General features: G+C 40.4%; 2 protein-coding genes across 7 annotated transcripts in view; both read right to left on the reverse strand.

The window, feature by feature from the left end:
• Positions 1-840: 840 nt before the first annotated feature.
• On the reverse strand, positions 841-6,548 carry il17d (interleukin 17D). 2 transcript variants are annotated; one of them, XM_011489433.2, is made up of 2 exons: positions 5,655-6,548; positions 841-1,421 (listed from the first exon to the last, which is right to left on the reverse strand). In XM_011489433.2, exons 1-2 carry the CDS (start codon positions 5,963-5,965, stop codon positions 1,100-1,102), a joined length of 633 nt encoding a protein of 210 aa, XP_011487735.1. In that variant the 5' UTR covers positions 5,966-6,548; the 3' UTR covers positions 841-1,099.
• Positions 6,549-6,791: 243 nt separating this feature from the next.
• Positions 6,792-24,921, reverse strand: part of ift88 (intraflagellar transport 88) — a 29,329-nt gene continuing 11,199 nt past the window's right edge. The window contains exons 13-27 of one of the 5 annotated variants that reach the window (XM_011489444.3): positions 22,672-22,771; positions 20,277-20,363; positions 20,001-20,187; positions 18,203-18,311; positions 17,897-18,047; positions 17,683-17,798; positions 16,709-16,761; positions 15,952-16,017; positions 15,757-15,863; positions 13,681-13,744; positions 13,369-13,416; positions 12,416-12,430; positions 12,255-12,305; positions 9,685-9,783; positions 6,792-7,621 (exon numbers count right to left, since the gene is read on the reverse strand). In XM_011489444.3, coding sequence (XP_011487746.1) covers positions 7,503-7,621; positions 9,685-9,783; positions 12,255-12,305; positions 12,416-12,430; positions 13,369-13,416; positions 13,681-13,744; positions 15,757-15,863; positions 15,952-16,017; positions 16,709-16,761; positions 17,683-17,798; positions 17,897-18,047; positions 18,203-18,311; positions 20,001-20,187; positions 20,277-20,363; positions 22,672-22,771 — 1,372 coding nt within the window. In that variant the 3' untranslated portion in view covers positions 6,792-7,502. The remainder of the gene's footprint in view (positions 7,622-9,684; positions 9,784-12,254; positions 12,306-12,415; positions 12,431-13,368; positions 13,417-13,680; positions 13,745-15,756; positions 15,864-15,951; positions 16,018-16,708; positions 16,762-17,682; positions 17,799-17,896; positions 18,048-18,202; positions 18,312-20,000; positions 20,188-20,276; positions 20,364-22,671; positions 22,772-24,921) is intronic. The other 4 variants (XM_020713213.1, XM_011489445.1, XM_011489446.1 and 1 more) reach the window with 4 other exon arrangements.

Raw genomic sequence — 24,921 nt, forward strand, 5'->3', positions numbered from 1 at the left:
CATGTTTAGAGCAGAAACATCTGTCAGTCAGTCTGAGTCCTTTTAGCTTAATTATTGTTTGTAAATAAGGATTATTAGCAAGTGTCAGTTTGCTCATAAGTTTCTAAATATGTTGGCCAGAGCTTTATTCCTGGTTGAATGGACCCGGACCCAGCAATTCAATTTTATTTGTATAGTCCAAATTCCCATCAACATTTGTCTCAATGGGCTTTGTACAGGCAATTTTCAAAACCAATTTTTTTCAGAATAAAAGATTTTTCAAAGGTAGCCAATTTTCCTTCCCTGACCAAACTTTACACCTCAAGCTGTAGCTGAGAAAATCCATCCATCCATCCATCCATCCATCCAGGTCGCGGGGGCAGCTGTCTAAAAAAAGATGTCCAGACTTCCATCTCCCCAAAGGAGCTGGGGGGACCCCCAGACATTCCCGAGCCAGCCGAGAGACAGTCCTGGGTCTTCCCTGGGGCCTCCGCCCAGAATCTGATTATTTTTCAAAATAAAAGATCTTTTAAAATAAAAGATTGTCGAAACTTAAACGGAAAAAAAAAAAGAACCAGGCATAATTAATTATTTTTTCTGCAGCCCGTTGCCAATTGATCCACGGACCGCTACCGGTCCACGGCCCGGTGGTTGGAGACCCCTGTCCCGTCTGGGACCAGCTGAAGCAGAGACTGGATGATTGTATCCCCACCCCCAAATGATCTGTAGAACTGATAGTAGCACTTGTAGAATAGTGGAACTCCTCAGAACAACATCATGAGGCTAGTGAGGAGCAGGAGACGTTGCTGTTAAGATGTCATTGAGGAAAATGATGGAATTAGCTGCTTTTGACATAGTCAGTTTTGGTTATTTGGGGATTTCTTTATTATTGTCTTCATTTTTGGGTTAACGTTGATGAATGTCAAACTAATGAAAATGATGTTCTTTCTCAGTCATTATTGGTGATATCAAAGGAAACTTTAGCATATTTCATTAAAATTCAGACCAAATAGGAAAAGCTCTCCTAAATAATTGTGAGTACCGTAGTGTAGATATAAAGCCTCTGCAGAACTGAGTCTTTATGGGGAAAAAAGCCAGAGCATTTGGAGTCCTCCTTTCTTCAGCCCTTGTGTCCAGCAGCAGAGACTCTTCTGGCTTTGGGGGCTCCTCTCTGCAGGGTTTGGTTTCTGCTCTGTGGCTCTCTGTCCTTCTCCAGCAGTGGAACGCAGGTGCATCCCACAGCGACGGAGACGTAGATCTCAGAGTAGGAGTGGCGCCCGCCAGCGCAGGAGCCGGTCCTTCTGAGGATGACGGACGGAGAGTAAACTGGAGTACTGCGGTACTGCCTGCTCTCCTCTCCTGATGGTCCAATCAAGCAGCCTTTGCACAGACAGTAGGCCTCAGGGATGGAGCGAGGATATCTGGTTGGGTCATAGGAAATCCTGAAAAATACATGGAATCTTTTTTTTCTTCAACTTTGGTTGGTTAAACACACCTTGTTACCATCAACAGAAGCACAGACACACTGCTACAGAACTCAGCCATCACCTCATCCAAGACAGAGATGCAGAATCCATTATCCCTCCTCCACCAAACTTATCAGGGGGAGGCTCAGATCTTAAGTCAAACAGACAGCAGGCAGGTTTTCACAGCCCCACAGTCCACGCTCATGTTGGGCCTTCAGTGAAAGCAATTTCAGGTAGCTCCAACAGCTCAGTTTTCTTTAAAGTTTTGAATTGGCGGATCATTTAAACGTTTTATGACTCTCTTCATGGATGAGCTGCTGTGATTCTAAAACATGTCTACAAAGAAAATTGAGATCCACTGGCTGGATCCAGCAAGCATGACATTAATGTACTGGTTTATTGCTAGAGTGGCATCATGATGGAACACGAGCTTTTCCATGAGTTTCACAATCACGAAGATTTGTGTATGCAGACTGTACAGATCAGATCAGGTACACAAAGATGTAAAAGAGGCAGGACGAGTGTAATAAAGACAACATTGGAAAAGCTGTAATTGTTCCGATTCAGCAGAGTGTCACACGTTTTTCCATCTCATAATAAAACACTTTTAATGAGTTTACAAGGTCCAGGTATTAGGTTTATAAGAAAATTACTATAGTTATACAGACCATTTCCAAAAATTGAGAATATTGGGAAAAAAGTGTATTCATTATCATATTTCCATTGAAAACTAATAGAATAAGCAGGGCCTACTGTGTAACCCTTGTGCTATCCTAGGCAATTTAACATTTGGAGTTGGGTCATCTAGACCCACTAGACAGTGCGCTGAACTGTTTTTCTTCAATGATTTGTGATCTTCACTGGTGTCCATGGATTACATGAAATCTTCTTCACCTGTAATTATTTCAAGTATTTAATTGTTTATGTTTACATAAATCAAGCTTCCAGCACATAAAACCCACAGAAATAGGATTATAAAGTTTTATAGAATTGAGGTGAAATCTGCCTAAATTCTGCAGGACATGAATGTTTTCAACTGAGTTTCACCAACTTATCATCTACTAAACTCAAAGCACCTGCACAGATTTACCAGATGACAGCTTGGATCAATATGGGGAAGACTTCAGACTTGACAACCAGCCAGAAGACCATCATTGATCCCCTCCATAGTCTGGATAAGCCACCATAGTTCCAAGCTAAAGAGGCTGACTGTTCACAGACTGTGTCCAAGCAGATCAAAGGAAAGTCTAATGGAAGGAGGAAATGTGGCATGAGAAGAAACAGCAGCAAAAGACACGACTGTGGGCTTCAGCGGATTATCAAAAGATTCCAGAACCTGCAAACATCCAGAAAGAGTAAGGAGGTGGAGGAACAGCTTCAAAAACCACAACATTCAGACACATTCAGGAGATGGGCTACAACTGTTGGGTTCTCGGGTCCAGACACTTCTAAGCCAGGGCCAACGGAGGAAACGTCTCAACTGGACCAAGGAAAAGAAGGACTGGACCGTTGGAGGGTGGTCCAAGGTCCTGGTTCTGATTAAAGTAAAGTGTGCCTTTCATTTAGGAATCAAGGTCCGAGAGTTTGGAGGAAGGTTGGTGAGGAGCAGAACCCAACCTGCTGAAGATCCAGAGTGAAATTTCCACAGTCAGTCATGATTTGGGCTGCAATGTCTAGCGCTGGTGTTGGTAAACTCTACTTTCTTCAATCCAAAATCACTGTAACAGTCTAGCACAGGGGTCGGCAACCCATGGCTCCGGAGCCACATGTGGCTCTTTCATCCTTCTGTTGTGGCTCCCTGTGACTTTGGAAAATAATGAGTATTTTATAATAAATAAATTTTATTTTATTTGTTCATTTTTCATGGCATTTCAAAGGCTCTGCTGGCTCCATACGAAGCGAAGCGAAGCGAAGCGAACCGAAGCGCGTGCCACGTAAAAATGCCATGTAAAAATCAGCTTCTTAATGAGCTCGTATTTATCGGGCGAGACCTGCAGAGCTGATAGCAGGAGGACTCACGCGGGGCGGCTTCAATAAACACTCCGGTTGTCCGGAGTGATCTTCTGCCGGGAACTTGATGTGCCGTGGGGCAGAGAGCAACTCTCTGATGACAAAGAGTTTGCGCCAGTGTTGCCAAATAGAGTCAAAGTTTTCCAACCCAAAAGTCATCTGAAAACCGCCAGACCCAGCCAAAAACCGCCCAACACAGCTTTTCTTGATGTTTTTTTTTTTTTCGTACTGGACTTATTTAGCAAAATAATAGATTTTTCTAAATAATAGTTAGATAGTTCAGACTAATAATAAAATGTGTACACTATTGAATTTTTCTTCAGTGGGCCGCCTTCTTCAAATCATTTTCACAACCCGCCCCGACTATCGTGTCAACCTATGATGACCGTACTTTGCGCTCTCTGTGTAGGACACACTGAGGAGCGCAGGGGAAACAACTCTCAGCTGCAGAGGATGTGAACAGGTGAATAGGTAGAGAGGAAAAGCAGGTAAAGAGGCGGAGAAGGGGCTTTGGCTTCAAACTCTGTCAGAAAGATGCAAACATGGGCGTCAGATTGAGACGCAGCTTTCACTGCAGGAGTTGAAGCAGAGACTTTCCCTGGGATGATTTTATGAACTCAAACATGGAAACATGATTACCAAGTAGAACTCTTCAAAATAATAAACCTGATCTCTCCACATTCTTCGTGTCTACCATGCATTCACAAACACATCGCTCCATGCAGCGATCAGACCATAACTTCAGCTGGTAGCTCCTACCACACGCGGCCACGGCATCATCCTTTAAAGAACATAATGTGCATTTGCAGTGATGTACGTTTCAGAGGATGTCCGATTGCCCAATGTACATATCAATCAAGTCCCGTACTTCTCAGTGAGGATTTTGATTGGCAGGTGGATTTCTAAGAAGTACTTTTTTTAAAAATCTTTTCTGGCCCGCAATCTACACTCATGTCATTGAAGATCTACCGGTCGATCATGATCGATGTAATGAGCACCTTTGAATAATTTATACATGCATAATATACATAATGATAACAAAACGGGTTGTGGCTCCGGGTGCTTTCTTCTCATTAGGGGCGGTCCCAAATGGCCCTTTGAGTAAAAAAGGTTGCCGACCCCTGGACTAGCAGAATGTTTTAGAAGACTTCAAGATTCCTCCTGCTGAGGATCTGGATGGAGAAGCATATTTTCCAGCAGGACCTGCTCTCTGCCTGTACTATTGAAGATGGATATATCATTTATTATGATTGATTTGATGTGATCATAATGTCTGCCTTTATATTTTTTTTAAATGGGGATTTTATCCACAGTATACAAATTTTCTGAAATCTTTTTTTTGTGTGTTTTATGAGCTGGAACTCCAATTTATGGAAAAATAAACAATTGAAATCAATTAAACAGTGGGCCTACAAGACCTCTATATGCAGTAGGGGTGTAACAATTAATCAAATCGTTTTCTATTCCTAGTATTGAACCAGATCAGTCTGTCTGAGGCAGAATCTAATCACCCCATAACATTAAAAAATCATTTCAAAATGAGATAAATCAATCTAATTGAAATAGTGAAATACAGAATGATTGACAACACGCATGTGAAGTCAGCAAAAACTGATCCATCCATCACTCCAGTCCAATGTCTGGACTGCAAAGACACATGACCATACGGTGTGCTAGAATTATCTAATAATGTTCCATTTGGATTATTTGGATGTGGAAAAACAACAGTGGGCGGAACTTTAGGAAATTAAAATGTGAATCGATTTACTATTCATTGTTGTTTGTACACATATTTTAATTACACTTGATTATCTTGCAAGAAATCCAAGGAATCTGGAAAACTTCTGCTGAACTGTTCAGTACCAGGTATTTATCTCTGAGTCAGACTGGATGAAGTTTTGGCTAAAGATGTCCTGGATCTATTTTAGGTGAGTGAATTGATTAAACAAAATGAACCAAAATTGAAAATGAATCGAAACGGCAACATCAACTATCAAAAATCGTTAAAATGAATTGTTACGACCCTAATATACATAACACTATTGATAGACTTCTAAAGTAACATAATAGAGTTGTCTGAGATAGAAACCTACAATAGGTGTACTAGTTATATAATATCTTGAGCTCAGTGGGAATCGTGAAATTGCTCCACAGACTGCACGTTATTGTCAGATCTCCCAGCTTCTGCTCGGCTCTCACCTGTAGGCCCAGGGGGAGACGCTCAGCAGGTTGACCGGGAGGCGCGTCCTACTGGCGGTCAGAGTCCCCGCCGTGGACGGGCAGCTCAGGTTGAGTTTGTCCTGCGGTTTCAGCTGCAGGGCGTGGTGGAAAGCGCTCATCACTCCCACGGAGAGCCGTCCGAACATCTGCTCCAGAATCTCCTCCGGCAGGTCCAGACAGGACCGGGTCCTGCTGGCCTTCTTTCGGACCCTGCTCGCATCCAGCAACGCCGCCAGGTGCAGCAGCAGCAGCAGCAGCAGGACGCAGATTCGAGAAGAACCAGCTGTCATCTCTTGAAAACTATGTCGCCTCGCTCGAGGCGCGTTCACGAGGTGAAACTGCGGGTTGTTTGTTTTTAACCCCTCAATTTTTTTAGATGATCATGAAGAGCACAGATGTGAAATTTCAGACGCAGCTTTCAATGCAAGCAGCCCGCAGCCCCGGAGGTGAAAGTGAGACACGTGCGCTCCAGCAGAGGGTTTTTACAATCATGCTCTCATCAAAGACCCGCCATGACGCCACAAACAGCAGATGCCTTACAGAAGGAAACCTTTCAAATACTGGTATAGGATTAACCCAGGAACTATGACAGAAAAACCCATTCCATTTCATTTCCCCTCTCCGGAAATCTGTGCGTAAAATCCTTTGGGAGACGTTTGGATGCAACTGCGTGGCGCCAGAAATCTAAATCAAACCAAAGCACTGACAGATCAAGTCCCGTTCTGAGGCTTAGAGCCACGGAGACAAAAAGAGGAAAGTTTTCCCCTGCGTGACTGAGAGCAGCTCCTGACGCGAGTGGGAAGTCCAGACAGTTGGTCGCGCGCCTCCGCTGCTGGACGCCAGATTACTGGAACCCGCCCTGGAAAACCTCTGGAGTTCTGAGGAAACGACGATTTTTTACAGGACCACAGTATCAAACAAACAAAAATACCCCCCCCCCCCCCCAAAAAAAAAAAAAAAAAAAAAAAAAACAACAGAAACTTTTAAACCAAAACCCAAATAATCGAAAACCAATAATCATAATCCAGTTCCAAAATTTCATTTAACAAGTTTTTCAAATCTATGTTGAATATTTGATTTAAAGAAAAGAAGCCCAAAGGATCACACTGATCATGCTTAGGGGAAAATAACAATGTTTTATTTGAACAGTTATACATGTAAATAATCATTTATAAAAGATAATACAAATTTAGTGACCTGGGCTACCTTAGATCCACTAAGACTCCTGGGAAATGTGAAATCCTGTACAAAGAGTGAGGGAACTGACGGTCATGTTGTACACTTATTGTGTGTGTACTCAGCGATTTTCTTGCGAGTAAGAGACTGTGTGAATCTCAGAAACTACTAATAATACATTCTTAAAGATATTCTGGGGTCTTGCGGTGTATGGAGTACAGATGACTTTCCTACTCAGTCAGTCAGTTGGTAGGTCAGCACTTGCTCCCCCTCTACAAGTGATTTACCAGTCGAGTTGATACAGTTATAAAAAACTAGAACAATGATAACATTCATCTTCTTCTTCTGTTTATTCCCTTTCGGGGTCACGGGGCTGCCGGAGCCTATCCCACCGGAGCCTATCCCGGCCACTTGTGGGCAAAGGCAGGGGGCACCCTGGACAGGTCGCCAGTCTGTCACATTATTCAACCCATATAAATAGAGAAAAACCTTTATTTTATTTTGAATTAATCCACAACTTAAGTATAAGAATGCTGCTTCGCACACATCTGGTCTAAAAACACTTGAATGTGTGAATTTCTGAACATATAAACTGGCCTGAAGAGCCTTAAACAATCTGGAAAAGTTCATTACAGAACAGAGCAGATCCATCTACTCTGGCAGAAGGTCGTCTCCAATATCTTCATCAGCGAAGTCTTCTTCCACGACTCTCTTTGCTCCTGTTTTTGGTCTCTCCATAAGAGGCCCCAGCGGGTCCACATAGTATGCATCTACACGCATGTAGAAACAAAAAACAGCTTTAATGGTAACGTTTTTATTTTTTTGTTTGGACATAAGGAGCTACTCTCTAAAGCTACATCTTTTCACCCTCGGCAACACATGTTCAAGAGACCACTTCCATTCAAGAGTCTATGTAAACGTGTGTATCTGCACTATTTGGGCTTCCCCGTTCAAAACTCTCGCACTCATGCGTCGCTATGAGAGTTACTACGACCGTTTTTGGGCTCTATGTTCGAAGGGCGCACCCATTGAACGGGCGTTTAAGGTTAAACTAGTTTGAACTGTGACCAATCAGGGACTCCGATTTGGTAGTGACGGCTTCCATGTTAATTCGTGGAAGTGCCAACCGTTTGAAAACTGATGATAGAGAAGAAATTAATCATTTCTGAGGATGTTTTTCAGGACATTGAACCATTCTCAAACCAGAACAATGGCATGTAGATGTTTGTTCAAAAAAACATCCCATAACATTAGTTTAAAGACCTACTTTATTGAAAATGGTGTTTTTAAAATGGTGCTTTGTGGCCTTTTCTGATGATAGAGGACATATAAAAAGAAAATTAAGATGAAAGTTGCATTTATGAGTATTTCTTTATTCATATTATTGTAAAACAGGAACAGACGAATATATGCTGTTTGAAAAGTATGGAACCCTCCAGGTGCCAGTGGTTAAAAAAAAAATCTGATAAACCATGCACACGGATTAATCGATTGTGCTCGTACTGTTGCGCAATCATGCGCACGCACATATTGCATGTGCGTGTCTCTGAGCAGAACAGCCAGACTGGTAGCTTCGTGTTTGCAGGCAGGTTAGGGTGCTTTACTACGGTGTTGTAACTCAGGACAACGGTCTCCCGGGAGATTTGTATCTCCAAAAAGATGAGCGGCTTTGGGACGGGCGGAGGCGGCTTTTGAATGAACAGTCCTGAGAAACTGTGCAAACAATCATGTGAATTTGTGTTACCAGTCAGGTCCAGACAAAATAAAGGATGATGGTTATTCCAGTTTAAGTTCATCCACGGCTAAATGTTGTTAGTATGTATTAACCTCATCTATCTATCTATCTATCTATCTATCTATCTATCTATCCATCCATCCATCTATAAAGTCCCGTTTAGAAGATCATCTCGCTATATGTCGGAACTTTGTTTACAACGGAACTGGCGATATCTTCTTCTATGGTCGTACCTTAATTTATCCAGAGCAATCACTATCTTACACGTTATCGGACCAACGTACAGCCAATCAAAAAATGTGACGTCATAATTAGTCGCAGGCCCCTGTGGCCTGCGACTAATTATGACTTCATAGTTTTTTTTTATCTGTGCCGGCCGGTGCCTTTTTTTTTGGCTGAACTGACCCGGAAAGAGGATTAGGATTAGGTTAATATGTGCTAACAACATCTACCGGTAGCTGTGGATGAACTTTAACTGGAATAACCATCAGCCTTTAGTTTGTCTGGATCTGACTGGTATCATGATTGTTTACACGGTTTCTCAGGACAGTTCATTCAAAAGCCTTAACCTCTGTGCTATCATAGGCACTTTGACATTGGGAGTTGGGTCATCTAGACCCACTAGACAGTGCGCTGAACTTTTTTCTTCAATGATTTGTGATTTTCAATGGTTTCCATGGATTACATGAAATCTTTCCACCTTTATCCACCTTTGTCATAGTAGGGAGAACACATCAATGGTCATCTTGATAGAACAAGGTTTAAGAGGTAATGAAACTATTTGATTTTTTCCTCTATTTTCTATATTTTTCGAATCGTTACAAAAAGAGAGGTCTAAATAATTTGAATTGACACGGGACTAATGCCTGTGGGTTAGAATTGTTTACCTGTTTCATGACTGCCTAATGAGTTCTTGTTGTGAGGACTGTTATATTTTAATATTACCTAACAGACGCTCGGAACTTCAAAACACCAGTTTTTCAGGAATGTCACAGATACAGAATGTACAAACTTTTAAAGCTTGAGGATAAAACAGAAACCAAGCAGACTGCCTGGACAAACACATTCACATACAGACAGGACACACAAAAACATTACCAAGTTCCTTTGGGCTGCTGCTCTCATAAGGCTCATTGGAAGCAGGAAGTGAAATGTTTTTGCCGCTGCGCCGCTCTCCTCTGGAGCTGTTGCTGCTGTCTGCATGAAACAGGTTGTAAAAAAAACACAGCTCTGATGGTTACCAGGCGTTCAAATTGAACGCTGTACAGGTTTTAAAGACAGTCAGATGTCAGCCTGTTAATCATCTGCATGGTGGCGCTCACACTCTGCACAATGTGAGTAATGTTTCTGAGAATGATTAAGGTTGGGTCATAGAATAAAAATTTAGTGGATCTTCACTTACAAATGGAAAATAGATGCATGAAATCCACAAGTTGATTTTCCTTTAAATGAATTTTTCATGAAAAAAAATTATATGTATATATATACACACATATATATGAACCCTGTATAATTAATACATACATTTCTCACACCCCTATCTGATTAGTATTATTCAAACTTTCCTTAAAAAAACCCATTACGTATATAGAACTTAGTCCATGTTATCTGCCCTGTAGTTCTTCATCATTCCACTAGAGGCAGTAAAAGGGCATTACCATTTCAAAATGGCGGCTACCATGACATCTCACTTATGGTGAGAAAGGATTAGCTAACTTTCAAAACTTAATTTGTTGATAATGAATTCTTTATGACACAGTTAGACTATGTTAAAAAAGTGTAGATCAAATTTATGACAGTGCTTTTTCACTGAACACTCAATATTTTTGCATCTTCAACTAACATCGTTCGGAGCAAAAACTTAATCACCAATGCATCAATAATGATATGATCTATATTACATAAATAATTCAATTTTTTACGTAGATTAAATCAAAGTTTTTAAAAAAACTTCTTAATTAAAAAAAAAAAGAATTTTCTATTATTTATTTGATGTTGTAGGTTTAACAGGGTTAAAGGATTTTTCTCAACTGTAAATTGAAACATGAAGTTGAGAATCAAAGCGATGGCTGTACGGTCATCTGCATGGTGCAGCTGTGGTAGCCAGGAATCCTCCAAACCTGAGAGGTCCCCAAACCTTTTCTTGTGAGGGCCACGTAACTTTTTACTTCTCTGATGTGTCTGATTTTAAACTTCTTTTGTCTTTCTTTTATTATGAAGCACTTTGAAGCTCTGAATGAGTTACACAGGGGTTGCAAACCAAATAACTCTCTCTGTGATCTTCAAAGAAAGAAAGAAAGTCAAGAAAATTATACTAATACATTTCAAAAATATAGCCTAACAAATAAATAGTCTGTCTTCTCCCATCATAGCCCCCTTGAGACTTTAGAGGGCTGCAGCTCCTCCCACATCTCACAGTTTGGGTTGAATTTCACAAATCAAACTGAGCAGCAGCACTGTGTCCTGCACGTCTGTTTCTCATCCAGTGATACTGAAAAAAGTCAAATTCTTATGTCTTCTGCTGCAGCTGGACATATATCTGCATCACCTTTTCACCAGTACAGTGTTCTCTTGTTTATCGTGGGAGTTATGTTCTAAAAATAACCCGTGATCGATGAAATTCCCAGAGTGGGATTACAGATGTTCATGGCTGTAAAACTCATCACTACACACTTTCTACACTTTTCTGTGACAGACATGAATATTTTAACACTTTTCTCTCTTCCTTGGATTCTCAAAGTTCAAACCTTCATAGAAATTAAGTTCAGTATTATAGAAGGAAAACAAAGATCTGATCGCTATCAAAGATTTATGTAGATCTGAAGAGCTGTGCGTTTCTGTAGAGGAGACACGACACACAGGAGATTGATTGACAAGGTAACTACTTGAACGTGTGTATCAAGTAAAAGTAAGAAAAGTTTTTAGACACAAAAGAAAAAAGAAGCCTTTGCAGTTGACTGCAGTGGCTGTAAACTTCCTCACAAATGTCCACAAACACACACAGACTTCACAGAACAGATGGAAAATTCTCAGGTGAACTTTTCCCAAATAACAGAGGGCTGTGCTTCATCGTCCCCTCCTCCTCCTCAGTCAGAGCAAACATCTCAATTCCTTGTCAGAGTTTTAGAGCACTTTCACACGTTCTGACAGAATACACTTGTTGAGTCTGTCTACAGTCAGTGACTTCTGAGAGGATTACAAATGAACAAATGAGTTGTTTTTAAACAGAAGAAGCATTTTTACAGCTTTGAAGAGGTGCTCTTTGAGTTTTATTCTATTTGTAACATAAATGCATAGAATTAAACTTTCTGAGGCGTGAGACTGCTCTGCAAAAACAGACTCTTAAGAAAGTAAAAAGATAAATTGTCTTATTTACTGTCCTGCAAGAAAAATAATCGCATCAAGAAAGTTTTTCATTAGCGTAATAATCTTTTTTTTCTTTGAATAGGAACTTTTGTAAAGACTATATTTTCAACCACATTGGTAGAGTTTTCTTTTCTTTCGCTTGTTCAAAGGAAATCAGCCAACGGGGTAAGGTTTTTTCACTGATTTCCTAGCGGCCTGTTTTAACAGTGTACAGCGCTGAAACCAGTTTCTCCACATTTAGGCATATTTGACCCAAGCTGCTGGTTTCCCCCTCCTCACATTTGGGCCTCAGTCTTACATACCTCTCCCAGAGTCCAACAGTGGACTGAACAGTTTGGATTCTGGCTGAGACACTGGACAGCAGAAAAGAAGCAAGAGTGAGAGCAAAAATAAGATGTATGAGTCAAAAGAAAGCCCTATGAGTCAAAAGAAAGCCCCAGAGCTGAGCAGAAATCCTTCTCACCTGCTTTAACGTCTTCTGTTGAGCCAGAAACAAAACAGAAACACTTCAACTCAAACTTTACAATAACATAATTTAACAAGCAAGAATGTCTGAAGAATCTAAAACAACTAAATTGATCTTTTAGATATATTTTAAAAGATCACATCACACTAATAAAGCTAAACTATGAAATAAAAAGTTAAAGACCCACTCTGATGAACATCATGTTTTTTGTGTTTTTAAAATGTTCTTGTGCCATCTTCTGATGATGGAGGACATGTCTAAAGAAAATTCAGCTCAAAATAGCAATTCTGAGAATTTCTTTATTCAAATTGTGGATCAGGAGCAGATGAAAAAATGCCGTTTGAAAAAGAGCTTAATAGTGACATGAAAATACTATAGGCGAGCCACAAGCTCCCTGCTCTGAGCTTTCAGCAACAGGGAGGGGAAGGGGGGCGGGGTTGCTCTGCGCCAACAGTCCCGCCCACAACTCATAGACAAATTTCAAAAAAAGTGTTGCCGCTCTGCAGAAACTATGTCCTAAAAACAACATAGATTTTTTTATTTTGTCTAAAACGGCATAATCATAATTCAAAGACCAGTGGGAACGCTTTTACAATAGATCAAAAGCTGATCGGAGTGGGACTTTAATAGTAATAATAGGAATGTTGGCAGAGAAGAAACACATAAACAGATAATACATAGATCACAGTGCAATTCAACATGCTATTAGAAACAGCTGCACAGCAGAAAGAGCTTTGTGTACTCTAATGGCGGTGTGAGATTCCCCCAGAATGTGTTGATGGGACAGTTTTCCAGCATCTCAGCCAGTGTCTGTGTGTTTGTTGTGGGTCTGTTGTGAAGGAGAGCTGAGTGTGTGGGAGTTCAGCCACAGTGTTCTGAGGATTTATCGGCCTGTTCGAGGAGCCCTGACGCAGACGCACCAACAGCTGAGGTGAGGAAAATGAATGTACCCGTAATGCTGGACTTCATAGGAGAGGTAAGGACGGGAGTGGAGATGCCTGAGGCAGCGTGTGAGCAACAAAAACAGGAGAGAACAAATCATTTCAATTGACTCTAGAACACAAATGCAACCGGATTTCTACAGTTTATATTTTCAGTCACACACGACCCAAAACCTTTCAGCAAAACTGATCTCTAAGCTTTCTCTTGAAAACAACAAAAATGAACATGGTTACATATTAAATACCACATTGAAACACATCTTTAGTTCATGTGGAGTTTAGTGGCTGAAACTACATGAGATCAGACGTTCAGTGTATTACCAGCGCTGCCTTCTCTGCTTCCTCTGCGACCTCTGGAGCTGCTCTCTCGCCCCGACCTCACCCTCTGCCCCAAAAATGAAAAGTATGTCAGCCTGGACCGGGAAGATTCACAACAAACTACAGAGAAGATCAGGAATGACTAAACACAGACTGAACCCAAAACACTGAACGATCCATTAAAAAAACTGTTATTTGGTTCTAAAAATGAGGTACAAATCATCATCTTAATGCTTTCAGGTATTTCTACAAAACAAAATCGATGATTCAACACTTTTACTCTTGTGTGTTGTACTGAGGCTAAGGATTAGAGACCAGCTAGTTTTTAAATTAAAGTTTTCTCCGAACTTTTCTTTTTTACAGATGGAAAAGTTGAAACAAAGACTTGAAGCATGGATTGAAAGGCTGCCTTGAGCAAAGGTTGGCTCACATCAATCTCAGTGGTTTATTTGTATATAGTTATGATAAAAGATCTTTGAAGCTAAAATGGTTTGATAAAGCACTCACAGAGATGCTTTACTGATTAATCATGTGCTTTAAATACTATGTTTGTTTTGAATTTGAATTTTGTTCTGTTTCCAGTTCAGTAGAGGCACGTGGGTGCTAGAGGAAGTGAGGAGCAACAAATATTAGAAAAGGGATTCATAGAAATAAAGAAGTGTGTAGTTTGGCAGTAGTTTTGCTTCTTTATCACCAGTGTCTCAAAGTCAAACTGCAACATGAAGTGGCTGTTTTAGGACAGAAATACAAAAAAAAAAGGACTTCAGCCTAAACGAACTAACAGACCATCCTTGTTGGTAATGTTCAGCAAACTGAAAGATCCACAAGTGTCAAACGATTAAAAACCCACTCTAATGAAAATTGTGCTTTTGGTGTTTTTAACACATTCTTGTGGCATTTTCTGATGATTAGAGGACATATATTGAGAAAATTAAGCTCAAAATTGGACTTCTGAGTACATGTATTTCTTTATTCAAACCGTCGTGAATCGGGAGCAGGCGAAAAAGTGCTGTCTGAAAGAAATTCTGACGTAGGAGCTACAATTGAAAGGCAGCAAGCTCCCTGCTCTGCTCCATTCTGATGAATCCACTTGTAGACAAATAGATCCAGGTACGTCTTTGTTTTCCTCGTCCTGGAATCTGGATCAAAACTGTACGGCCGGATAGCTCCAATATTGTTCGCCATTTTTGATATATCGGTAATGTTAATTTGGGGTTGTGAGGGTCTGTTAGCTAGCGGGAAAGCATGTAAACAGATAGATGATGGGAAGTGGGATTGCGGGGTTGCTCCGTGCCAAGGTCCCACCCAAAACTCGGATGTCAAAAACAATGTCTTAGTTTTTGGGGTGGCTGTGGGGCAGTGAAAGGGCGGTCGACCTCTGATAGGAATATAGGGAAGGAGGAAGAGAGGAGCAACACTATTAGAAAAGGGAAGCCATAATATAGTAGCCGTACACCCCAACACTGAACCCCACCATGCCTCTGGTGGAAGGTTGATGCCAGTGTTCAGCAGCAGAGCCGCCAACAGTGTGTGAATGGGTGAATGGATGAATGGGTCTGTGACTGTAAAGCGCTTTCGGCCTTTGAAGAAGGTAGAAAAGCGCTATATACTTAAGTATACGCCATTTACCATTTTAGAAAATGACAGTTTTTTTTAATTTGGGCTAAAAAGACAGAATCATAACTGAAAAGACCAGTGGAAACAGATCATTGTGATCGGAATGATGATCGGAGTGGGACTTAAAGCCACACCAAACAAAGTAAACAGGCTCACAGGATCAGGTCTTTGAGAAAGGCAGGATATAAAAAAACAAAAAACTCCAGATTAATGAGATTCAGGTGTTGAACAGCTTCTTACCATCTTCTGTCATCACTGTTTAACATTTATGGACATCAAAAAGAAGTTATGCTGCAAAACGACACATCTGTTTTTTAGATAGTGAGACTATAAAGAGTAAATAAGAGGCTGCCATGATCCTGCAAAAGTGATGATAATGTATTTTTTTTTTTTTTTTTTGGAAAATGACTACAGTAGGTTATCCAGAGAACATCAAAGCCTTTAAAGGTGAACAGAAATGACCTGCTCTTGGATTTCCTTCGTCTTCTCCGCCTTCTTCAGCTTGGTGGCATAATCTTGGACCTCCTTCAGACCCATATCAGTAGATAACCTCACCAGGAAACGCAGGCCTGCATAACAAGCATCCATTATTTTCTTTAATTCTGCTGCTGTTCAAGCATTTGCTTGGAATAAAGTGTAAAAAACTCAAAATGTTACATTCGACATTGTCTGGAAACTTGCGGTGGATGTTTTGATAGGTTTCCAGAGCTTTCTGGTAGTTTCCTAAAGAAAAATTTATATATAAGTAAATTTATTTTAAAAAGATAAAGACAATCAGTACTCGGTTTAGGCTTCTGCAGTACAAGTGGCTTATGAGAACATATATAACACCAGCTCAACTGAACCGATATAAGAGTAATATCCCCGATATCTGTTGTAAGTGTGCTGAGGCTAAAGGGACTCTCTTCCACTGCATGTGGCAATGCCCTGAGATAAGACTTTTTTGGGAGGTTAGAAAAGCAGTGGAGATGATTCTTTCAAAAACTGTTCCAACAAATCCTGCTATGTTTATTCTAGGTATATATCCTTAAAATCCCAAGTTTACTAAAAGCAAACAAATTATGATTGACATGTGTTTTTTACAAGCAAAAAGAACCATTGCAATGTTTTGGAGAAGAACCTGTAGGCCCAAGTTGACTCACTGGGGGAAACAGATGCTCATAGTTTTTTCCATTAGAAAGGATTAGATGTATTAGGAAAGGAAAGTTGGAACTGTTCGAAGACATGTGGGGTCCTTTAAAAAGTTTTGTGAGGAGTCTTAATTTGGAGAATGGATCTGTGGGCCAAGACTAACTAAGAATACTCTGTAAACCTTCACTATTTAAAATAAAAAAATAAAAGAAAAAGATAAAGACAGGCACTTTAAAAAACTCTTTTGATTCTGTGCTTGTTTTGAAAGAAATTGCCATCTCACCGCTTCTTCTGTAGCAGCTTGCCACCATCAGCTGCCACTTCACCTGGGTGGGTCTAAAGAATATGACATAGAAGTATCCAGTCAGTGTGAAACCAGCCGTACACCCCAAATTCCAGAAAAGTTTAGGAATTTTTACATTTGAATGGAATAAAAGCTAGAAGAAGAACAAAAATAAAGCTTGAAATCAAAGTCACATTTTGCTTTTACTGACTTGGTGATAAGAAACAGGAGTCCAGATGCTGCTGTTTTCTCCCTTCTACCTATTCTTCACTTTCTGAGAAGTTAAAGTCCCACTCCGATCATCTTTTGATCTATTTTTCTGTGTTGTTTTCTAGGACATAGTTTCTGCAGAGTGACAGGCGCTCATTAGAAATTCACCTCCGAGTCGTGGGCACATAGCAACCCTGTTCTCATTCGACTCCCTGTTGCTGAGAGCTTAATGCGGGGAGCTTATGGCACGCCCAGCGTATTTTCTACACAACAAATGAATCCTTTTTCAAATGGCATTTCTTCATCTTCTCCTGATTCACAACGATTTGAATAAAAAATACAAAGAAATGCTCATTTGAGCTTATTTTTCTTTATATACATCCTTCAACATCAGAAATATGCCACAAGAACATGTTAGAAACACCAAAAACACGATTTACATCAGAGTGGGTCTTTAAACTGAATATGCACTCTGCTCTGAGAGGATTTTTAAATATCTTCTCAGCAGAGTCAATGCAGTACATGTACAGTTTTAATGGCTCCTTCCCTCACTGATGATCTCCCAAAGACAAATAGTGTGTGTTTCAGGCTGTCTTAGTTTGAAACCATCTATTTTTGTGTGAAAGAGTAAAGCCAGCTAAACAAAGGACAGCTTCCTGACTGGGATTTTCTTCCTCCCCTTCATATTACAGATCCATTCAATAGATTTGGTTTGTCAGTGAACGTAACGCTCACTGCCATCACGCTCCATCATTATAACTTACTGTATCAGAGTGGCTCTTTCAAAATACTGAATGGCGTTCTCACAGAACTGGGTATCCAAGTAGTAAGCACCCAGCCATGTGATCACGTTGATGTTGGAGGGAAAGTACCTGAAAGACTGAACAGCATGTCAGCAACCTCTCACTAACCAGGGATTCATGCAGTACATAAGCGCTCATTAATAAGTTTGTAGAAAGAAAGGAATTGAGTTTCTACCTCAGAATAATAGTGTAGAGCCTGGGACTTCTCTCCCTCATCGTTGTGCAGCTTTCCCAGCTTTGCGAGAATGTGTGGGTCAGTGGGAGTCACGCTGATGACCTGCATCAGCCACTCGATTGCCTGCTGTAGATCTCCCAGCTGCTCATAGCTGACATCAAAACATCAAGGGCTAAAAAGAAACGCATGTGAAACTGAATAGAAATGCAACTTCCATGACCTGAAAGGGATCTTAAAACAACCCATCTGTTTTAGAAAATATAAAAAGACTTTTAAAGCCTTTCAAACTGATTTTGACAAAGATACAGGTCAGCTATCTGACACATGACTTGGTCACTGTTCCTCAGAATGGCATTAAGCTTCAGGAAGCAGTCCAGGGCATCTTCAAGGCGGTTCAGTCTCTTATAGGTCAAACCTGAAGTCAATTAAAGGAGAAAAAAATTAAGTTTTAGGTTTCCTGAAATGCTAACATCTTAAAACTGCATCATATTTATTAGTAAGAAGAAATACATTTTTAGTTTGATTCTAAGTACTTAATCTCTCAGTCATTTGCTTTTCCAGGCTCCTGTTAAAATAATAACCCCTCTTATGATTCCATTTAGAACAATCTTTGAAATTAAGATTATGGATGGATAGAGCTTTTTTAACAAGTTCTCCTTTGTAGAATCAATTAAGTTCTAACCCTCTATCCTATTCTATTCTATTCTATTCTGTAAAGCCGTAATTGCCAATGTGGTGCAAAGCAGAGTAGACAGAAAGTTTGGATCACGCCATTAAAAGATCCTCCATTACCTTCTAGCTGTGTCTATGAAACATTTAAAGATTTTTTTTTCCCATTTTTTTACATTTATTGATCACTGCAAAAAATTTTTAAATGTTCATCTTTAACTTACATATTATCTTAAATCATAAAAACCTCTTGAAATATCACATGACGTTAAAAAAAAAACTTTAAAAAAATTTAAGAAAAGAAAAACATCTATTGTTTGCATTTTCCCCCAAAAGTCTGCTTTAGAATGATCTCCTATTGGCTCCTATTGATCTCCTATTGGCTGCAGCCGTTAAATCTGTTGTTAGAAGGCAACTTCACAATGATCCCTAAGAAACGAACAGCAGGTTTTCTCTAAGCTCAGCAACCACAATAATGTGGAAACAGATGACTATGAAGTGGGTGAACGCCTTAGTCACATGCACTCGTACGGGCGCTGACCTGTAGGGGTGCTGTGGGTTTTTGGGTTGTCTAGGCCTGTGCAGGGTCACAAGGGACGTCATGGAAGTAGAATGTACCATTGCTGTGTGTGTGGTAAGTGTATTGTGAAGTACTCTTAAGGACAATGTCAGTTGCCCACACTAATGACATATGAATGATGCTGTCGTACGGTGGTGCACTTATATCACACTCTAGTCAATAGTAAGGTATGCAAACTGGCTCATTACTGAGCGTGAAAATCCAGCTTGCAAGAGCCATGTAGTAGAAACATAAGTGCCATTAAGATGCCCTTTAGGATGTCCTCACACACTAAGCTCTGATTGTCTACTTTCCTTATTCCTAACACACAGACTGCTCAGAAGGAGCGCACACTTATCACATGAACAGCACTAATGGGCTCTTTGTGCAGTGCACAGGTTTTAGTGAGCTTGAAAAAATTAAAGATCTGGACATCAGGCTTGCGTCCAACCTATATTACCCTTACATTTTGTTTAAATGTTCTACTACCTGACACTCTGCAGCATGCCCGTTGCAAAAAAAATGTGCATGAAAGTTTTCTCTGTACAGGCTGACTGAAAAACTTCCTGCGAGCCACCTGCATGTCCTGGACAGGTTTGGCCATTTTTCATTCGCAGACAGCCTGTATCTACCCGACTAAGGCGTTAAGAAAAGACGTTTAGGCTGACAGGAGTCTTTCTCTAATCTGGGTGATCAAAAATATGTATCACAAACAATGTATGACAAACAGAAACTGCTGTGCCATATTTCCGTACTCATCATTATGTCTTTTGGTAATAAAGGCTGTAAACTGTTTCAACACAAGTCCACTTAGTTATTATTGAAATGAAGTGAATTGTCACTGTTTTAGTTCTCCATGAAGAGCTCCAGTATTACCCAGGTTGTAAAGGCCTTCAGTGCAGGAGGAATCATTCTTCAGAGCTTCTTTGAAGAACTCTGCAGCCTTTTCATAATCCTGCTTGACAAACACTGTATTTCCCTTATTGACGAGAGCAGCAGGGTTGTAGCGGTTAGCGTTCATAGCAAGATCTGCGTATCGATCAGCTTGGTCGTAATCTTTCTCCTGGAAGGGGTCAAACAGGTTACAGAAACAGAGAAAACGATTAGATCCCCACATAAAAAAACACTTTTGATATTTAAAAAGACTTTTACCAGGAAATAGATGAAGGAGAGATTTGTAGCTGCAACGCTCTTCACTCTGCTGTCCTTTTTCTCAAAAGTCTTCAGTGTTTCCACTGCCTGATTACACAACATACAACAACCAGTTGATCAGAAACAGGGTTTTTTTTCTTTTTTTCTCATCCAGATGAATTTGATTAACAATATAAACCAAGTATGAGCATTTTCCCTTTTAGATAGATCTTCTACAACTAGAACACCAAAAGAATGAAAGCTTCTAAACACATCAGCATATGAAGAGAAAACTCTTCTATAGTTTACTTGCAAAAATTTAACAAACACTTCATTTAAAAAAAAATTAAAAATAAGATTTTATTACGTTCCTACTGTCAAAATAGATTTTTTAAGATATTTCTTTCAAAACAGAAATTCCATTTCTAACAATTTTATCCACTTCAAAAACAAAGTCTACAATGGAGACATGTTTTTGGTTCTTAAAGAGCAACAGTTGAAATGTTCACAACCTTAAAATTGAAAATTGAAGCATGTTTTCATCCAAACTCCATGTTTTTTCTTTCTCCTATGAGGTGGATGACCAAATCACTCCATGCCTTCTGGCCCTTGTGTCAAATTTTAGAACCCTTTGAGGCCCATAAGCCAAACGGTTCAATCAAATCCATTCAAACCCACTGAGTCATTAGTCAACTAAACTTCTATTTGATCATTTTTCTCATTCAAAACCAGGTTTGCTCATTTTACTAAAAGATTTGGATCAAGGAAAAACTGATGAGTTACTTGTGAATTCCTATTCAAGCCTTTATTTATGGGTTTTCTGCACTCTGTCACTCTGGCTTCCTCCCACAATGCAGGTTAATTGGTAGTGCTAAAGTGTCCCTAGGTGTACATGTGTGATTGTGTACGGGAGTGCTTGCATGCCCTGCTCCAGACTATCGACCTGTTCAGTTTGTACCCCGTCTTCGCCCAACAGAAGCCGGGACAGGCAACCCCCGTGACCCCGAAAGGGATTTTTGCATAAAACAGGCCTTTACCCTTTAGCAGGTATTCAATATTTCATTGCAGGATGGTTGGATATTTCCTATAATGTAAAAATAATTTTACATTTCTTTTTTTTATCAAAAAGTAATATAAGACACATATTTTTCTGCTCACTGTTATGATCTATGATAGTACCAGAGCATCTATGTAAATATTATTGCCAAAAACAGCAAACAATAAACTAAACGGATAATTTCAACGACTCTATTTCATTCTGAACCATTAAAGATCCACTTCAATCATCGTTTGAGCTATTTTAAAACGTTTCCAGTGATCTTTTAATTTGGGGGTTATTTAGCCAAAATAAAAATAAAATGGTGCTCTATTCTGGAACATAGTTTTTGTAGAGCAGCAGCAGTTTATTAGACATTTGTGGGCAGGACCTTGGTGTAGAGCAACCCTGCCCATCATTGAAAAGATACATTTTTTTTTTGGAAGTCTGGATGGTGTGCAGAAATCCTTTAGCTTTTGTAAATAAATATATAAATATAAATAAATAAATAAATAAACTACATCTTGTCTAGGTGATAAATCCCAACAGCTTAAAGGAGATGATTAATGCAGAAGGCAGACATCCCTCATTCTTTTTCATCCAGTTGGGAAAGAAATGAAAAAAACAAAACAAAGACTTGAAGCTGACATGGAGGAGAAAATGTAAACTCAGGAGCTTTGATCAACAGTTTTGTGATGAAAAATTAAACAAATGAATTGTGGTTGTATCAAATGACAGTACTTGAAGAAGAAAAAAGAGAACAACTGTCTCAACCCTCAGCCGACCCTCAACTCACTAGTGAATTTGCCAACCGCATCAACTGTTTACAATAACACAGCAAGGAAACTCAGAATGAAATTCAAAATTCAACATTAAGGTTTTAAAAAGATTGAAGCTTTGGAATTTTTGTATTGCAACAAGCATAACAAGAGTTACGACACATAAATGTGATACTAGGAATTTATCATTGAAAGTTGTATGTACTGTAGTTCAGTGGGATTTTGCCATTTATTTGATAGATTTTTCACATTGTTTTGACCTTTTCTTTGCATTCCTTGTGGATTTATACATTTTTATTTTGCCTTTACATGTTTGATTTTTTGTTTTTAAAGATAAAAACTGTTTGATTTTTTTTTTTGATTTTTTTTCCAGCAAAATATGCACTAATTTACCATTTGGCATTGAGGTTTTGGACAGTACCAGGTTTATTGTGAAATTTCTGTTTAGTATAATCACAAACATATCAATAAATTCATAGAGCAAACTGTAAAGTAGAAAAAAAGATCAAAAAGGGTTAAAATAACGAACACAGTGCGATCTACTCCGGTCATCAAATACATTTTTGGTCAGCTGGAGAACTAAGGCGCTAAACTGACTCACCTGGTTGAAGTCCTTCTGTCTGAGGTATGTAATGGCTTTGTTGATCTCCAGATCGTTGGCAAGCTCAACATACTGAGAAGCCTTCACCATATCCACACACCTTAAAAGCAACAATACACTTTACTTTTAATGTAACACTTTGCACATATTATTTACATAATAATAACACTGATTTACCAAAGGTTTGTGTGTACAAACAGCACATGTAAAGGCGAGATGCACGTTCACTGACCGCAATGAGTCAATTAAGCGGACAAAACAGCATACAAGTCAAGCAACTCCACACCAACAGTCACGGACGTCTCCTTCCTTAACGAGCTAAATTACTTTTATGCTCGCTTCAATAGCGACAGCAAGGAGACGGCCACCAAAATCTCACCCTCAGCAGACCACCAACCCCTTAAACCACATATGTCAAACTCAAGGCCCGGGGGCCAAATGTGGCCCTCCATGTCATTTTATGTGGCCCCCGAGAGCATAAAAGTTTTTGATTTCTTAAAATAAAAAATAAAAATTGGTGTGTATTTATTCATATCTAGGGGGAATCTGCCTTGAAATATCGAATTGGGCAACTAAACATTATGACTCAAACACTGTCCATATAACCTAACCTGACAGAATCAAATTTAAAAGGATTTATGCTAGAATAACAAGCAAACATATGTTTTCTATGCAACTGTGATTGTCACTTTCAAAAATTATAATAAATAAATAAATTAGTTGTTTAACATTAAGGAGTAGTTACATGTATGTTTCATTACATTTAGTTACATGTACAAGTTATATCCGGCCCTTTGAGGACAGCCGCTATACTGATGTGGCCCTCGGTGGAAATGAGTTTGACACCCCTGCCTTAAACTCACCCCCTCAGATGTCCAAACTGCACTGAGCCGGATCAATGCACGCAAGGCTGCTGGCCCGGATGGCATTCCTGGACGTGTGCTTAGGGCATGTGCAGAGCAGCTTGCAGGGGTCTTCACAGACATTTTCAACCTGTCCCTCTCCCAGGCAACTGTGCCAACATGTTTTAAGTCCACATCCATTGTGCCAGTACCGAAACACTCCTCCCCAACGTGCCTGAATGACTATCGCCCCGTGGCACTCACACCCATCATTCTGAAGTGCTTCGAGCGACTGGTCCTAGCACACCTCAAAGACTGCCTCCCACCCACACTGGACCCACACCAATTTGCCTACTGCAGAAATAGGAGCACAGAGGATGCAGTATGCACAGTGCTGCACTCTGCACTCACACACCTGGACAATAACAACACATATGTTAGGATGTTGTTTGTTGACTTCAGCTCAGCATTTAACACCGTCATTCCCTCCAAACTGACCACAAAACTTGGAGACCTGGAAATCAACACCTCCCTCTGCAACTGGATTATGGACTTTCTGACCAACAGGCCTCAGCATGTTCGGTCAGGTCACACCCACTCCACCACCATCACACTTAATACTGGCGTACCACAGGGCTGAGTGCTGAGCCCATTCCTCTACTCCCTTTACACCCACGACTGCAAGCCCGTGCATGGATCCAGTGACAACGATGAGACTGCCTACAGGGAAGAGGTACAGCACCTGGCCACATGGTGCGCTGACAATAACATGCTCCTTAACACCAACAAGACCAAGGAGCTCATTGTGGACTTCAGGAAGAAGAATGGAAGCCCTCATGACCCCATCCACATTAACGGGATGGTTGTTGAACGTGTTTCCAGCTTCAAGTTCCTGGGAACCACCATCTCGGAGGAACTGTCCTGAGCCACAAACACCTCCAGCCTGCTCAAGAAGGCTCACCAGCGTCTTTTCTACCTCAGGACACTGAAGAAGAACCAGCTGTCTTCATCCATCCTGGTGAACTTCTACCGGTGTGCGATCGAGAGCATCCTAACGAGTTGCATCTCAGTCTGGTATGGGAACTGCTCAGTGGCTGACCGCAAGGCACTGCAGAGGGTGGTGAAAACTGCGCAGCGCATCACAGGGACACCACTTCCTCCTCTTGAGGACATCCAGAGGAAACGCTGTCTACGTCGAGCTCGCAGCATTCTCAAGGACTCCTCTCACCCTGACCACGGACTGTTTAACCTCATCCCCTCCGGGAGGCGTTTCAGGAGCCTCCGGACAAGGACCACAAGATTCAGGAACAGTTTTTTCCCTAAAGCTGTCTCCTTGCTGAACTATTCCCTCTGACACCCCTAAAACACCCCCCACACCACCATAGACTCCTCCCCCTCTTCAACACTC

Source organism: Oryzias latipes, chromosome 21 (genome assembly GCF_002234675.1).
Source record: "Oryzias latipes chromosome 21, ASM223467v1".
Classification (NCBI taxonomy): domain Eukaryota; kingdom Metazoa; phylum Chordata; class Actinopteri; order Beloniformes; family Adrianichthyidae; genus Oryzias; species Oryzias latipes.

Excerpts from the sequence above, each read along its gene's own strand:
- il17d (XM_011489433.2), bottom strand. The coding sequence starts at position 5,965 with ATGACAGCTGGTTCTTCTCGAATCTGCGTCCTGCTGCTGCTGCTGCTG. Across the intron at positions 1,422-5,654 it reads GTCTCCCCCTGGGCCTACAG|GATTTCCTATGACCCAACCA; the intron begins GTGAGAGCCGAG and ends TGTATTTTTCAG.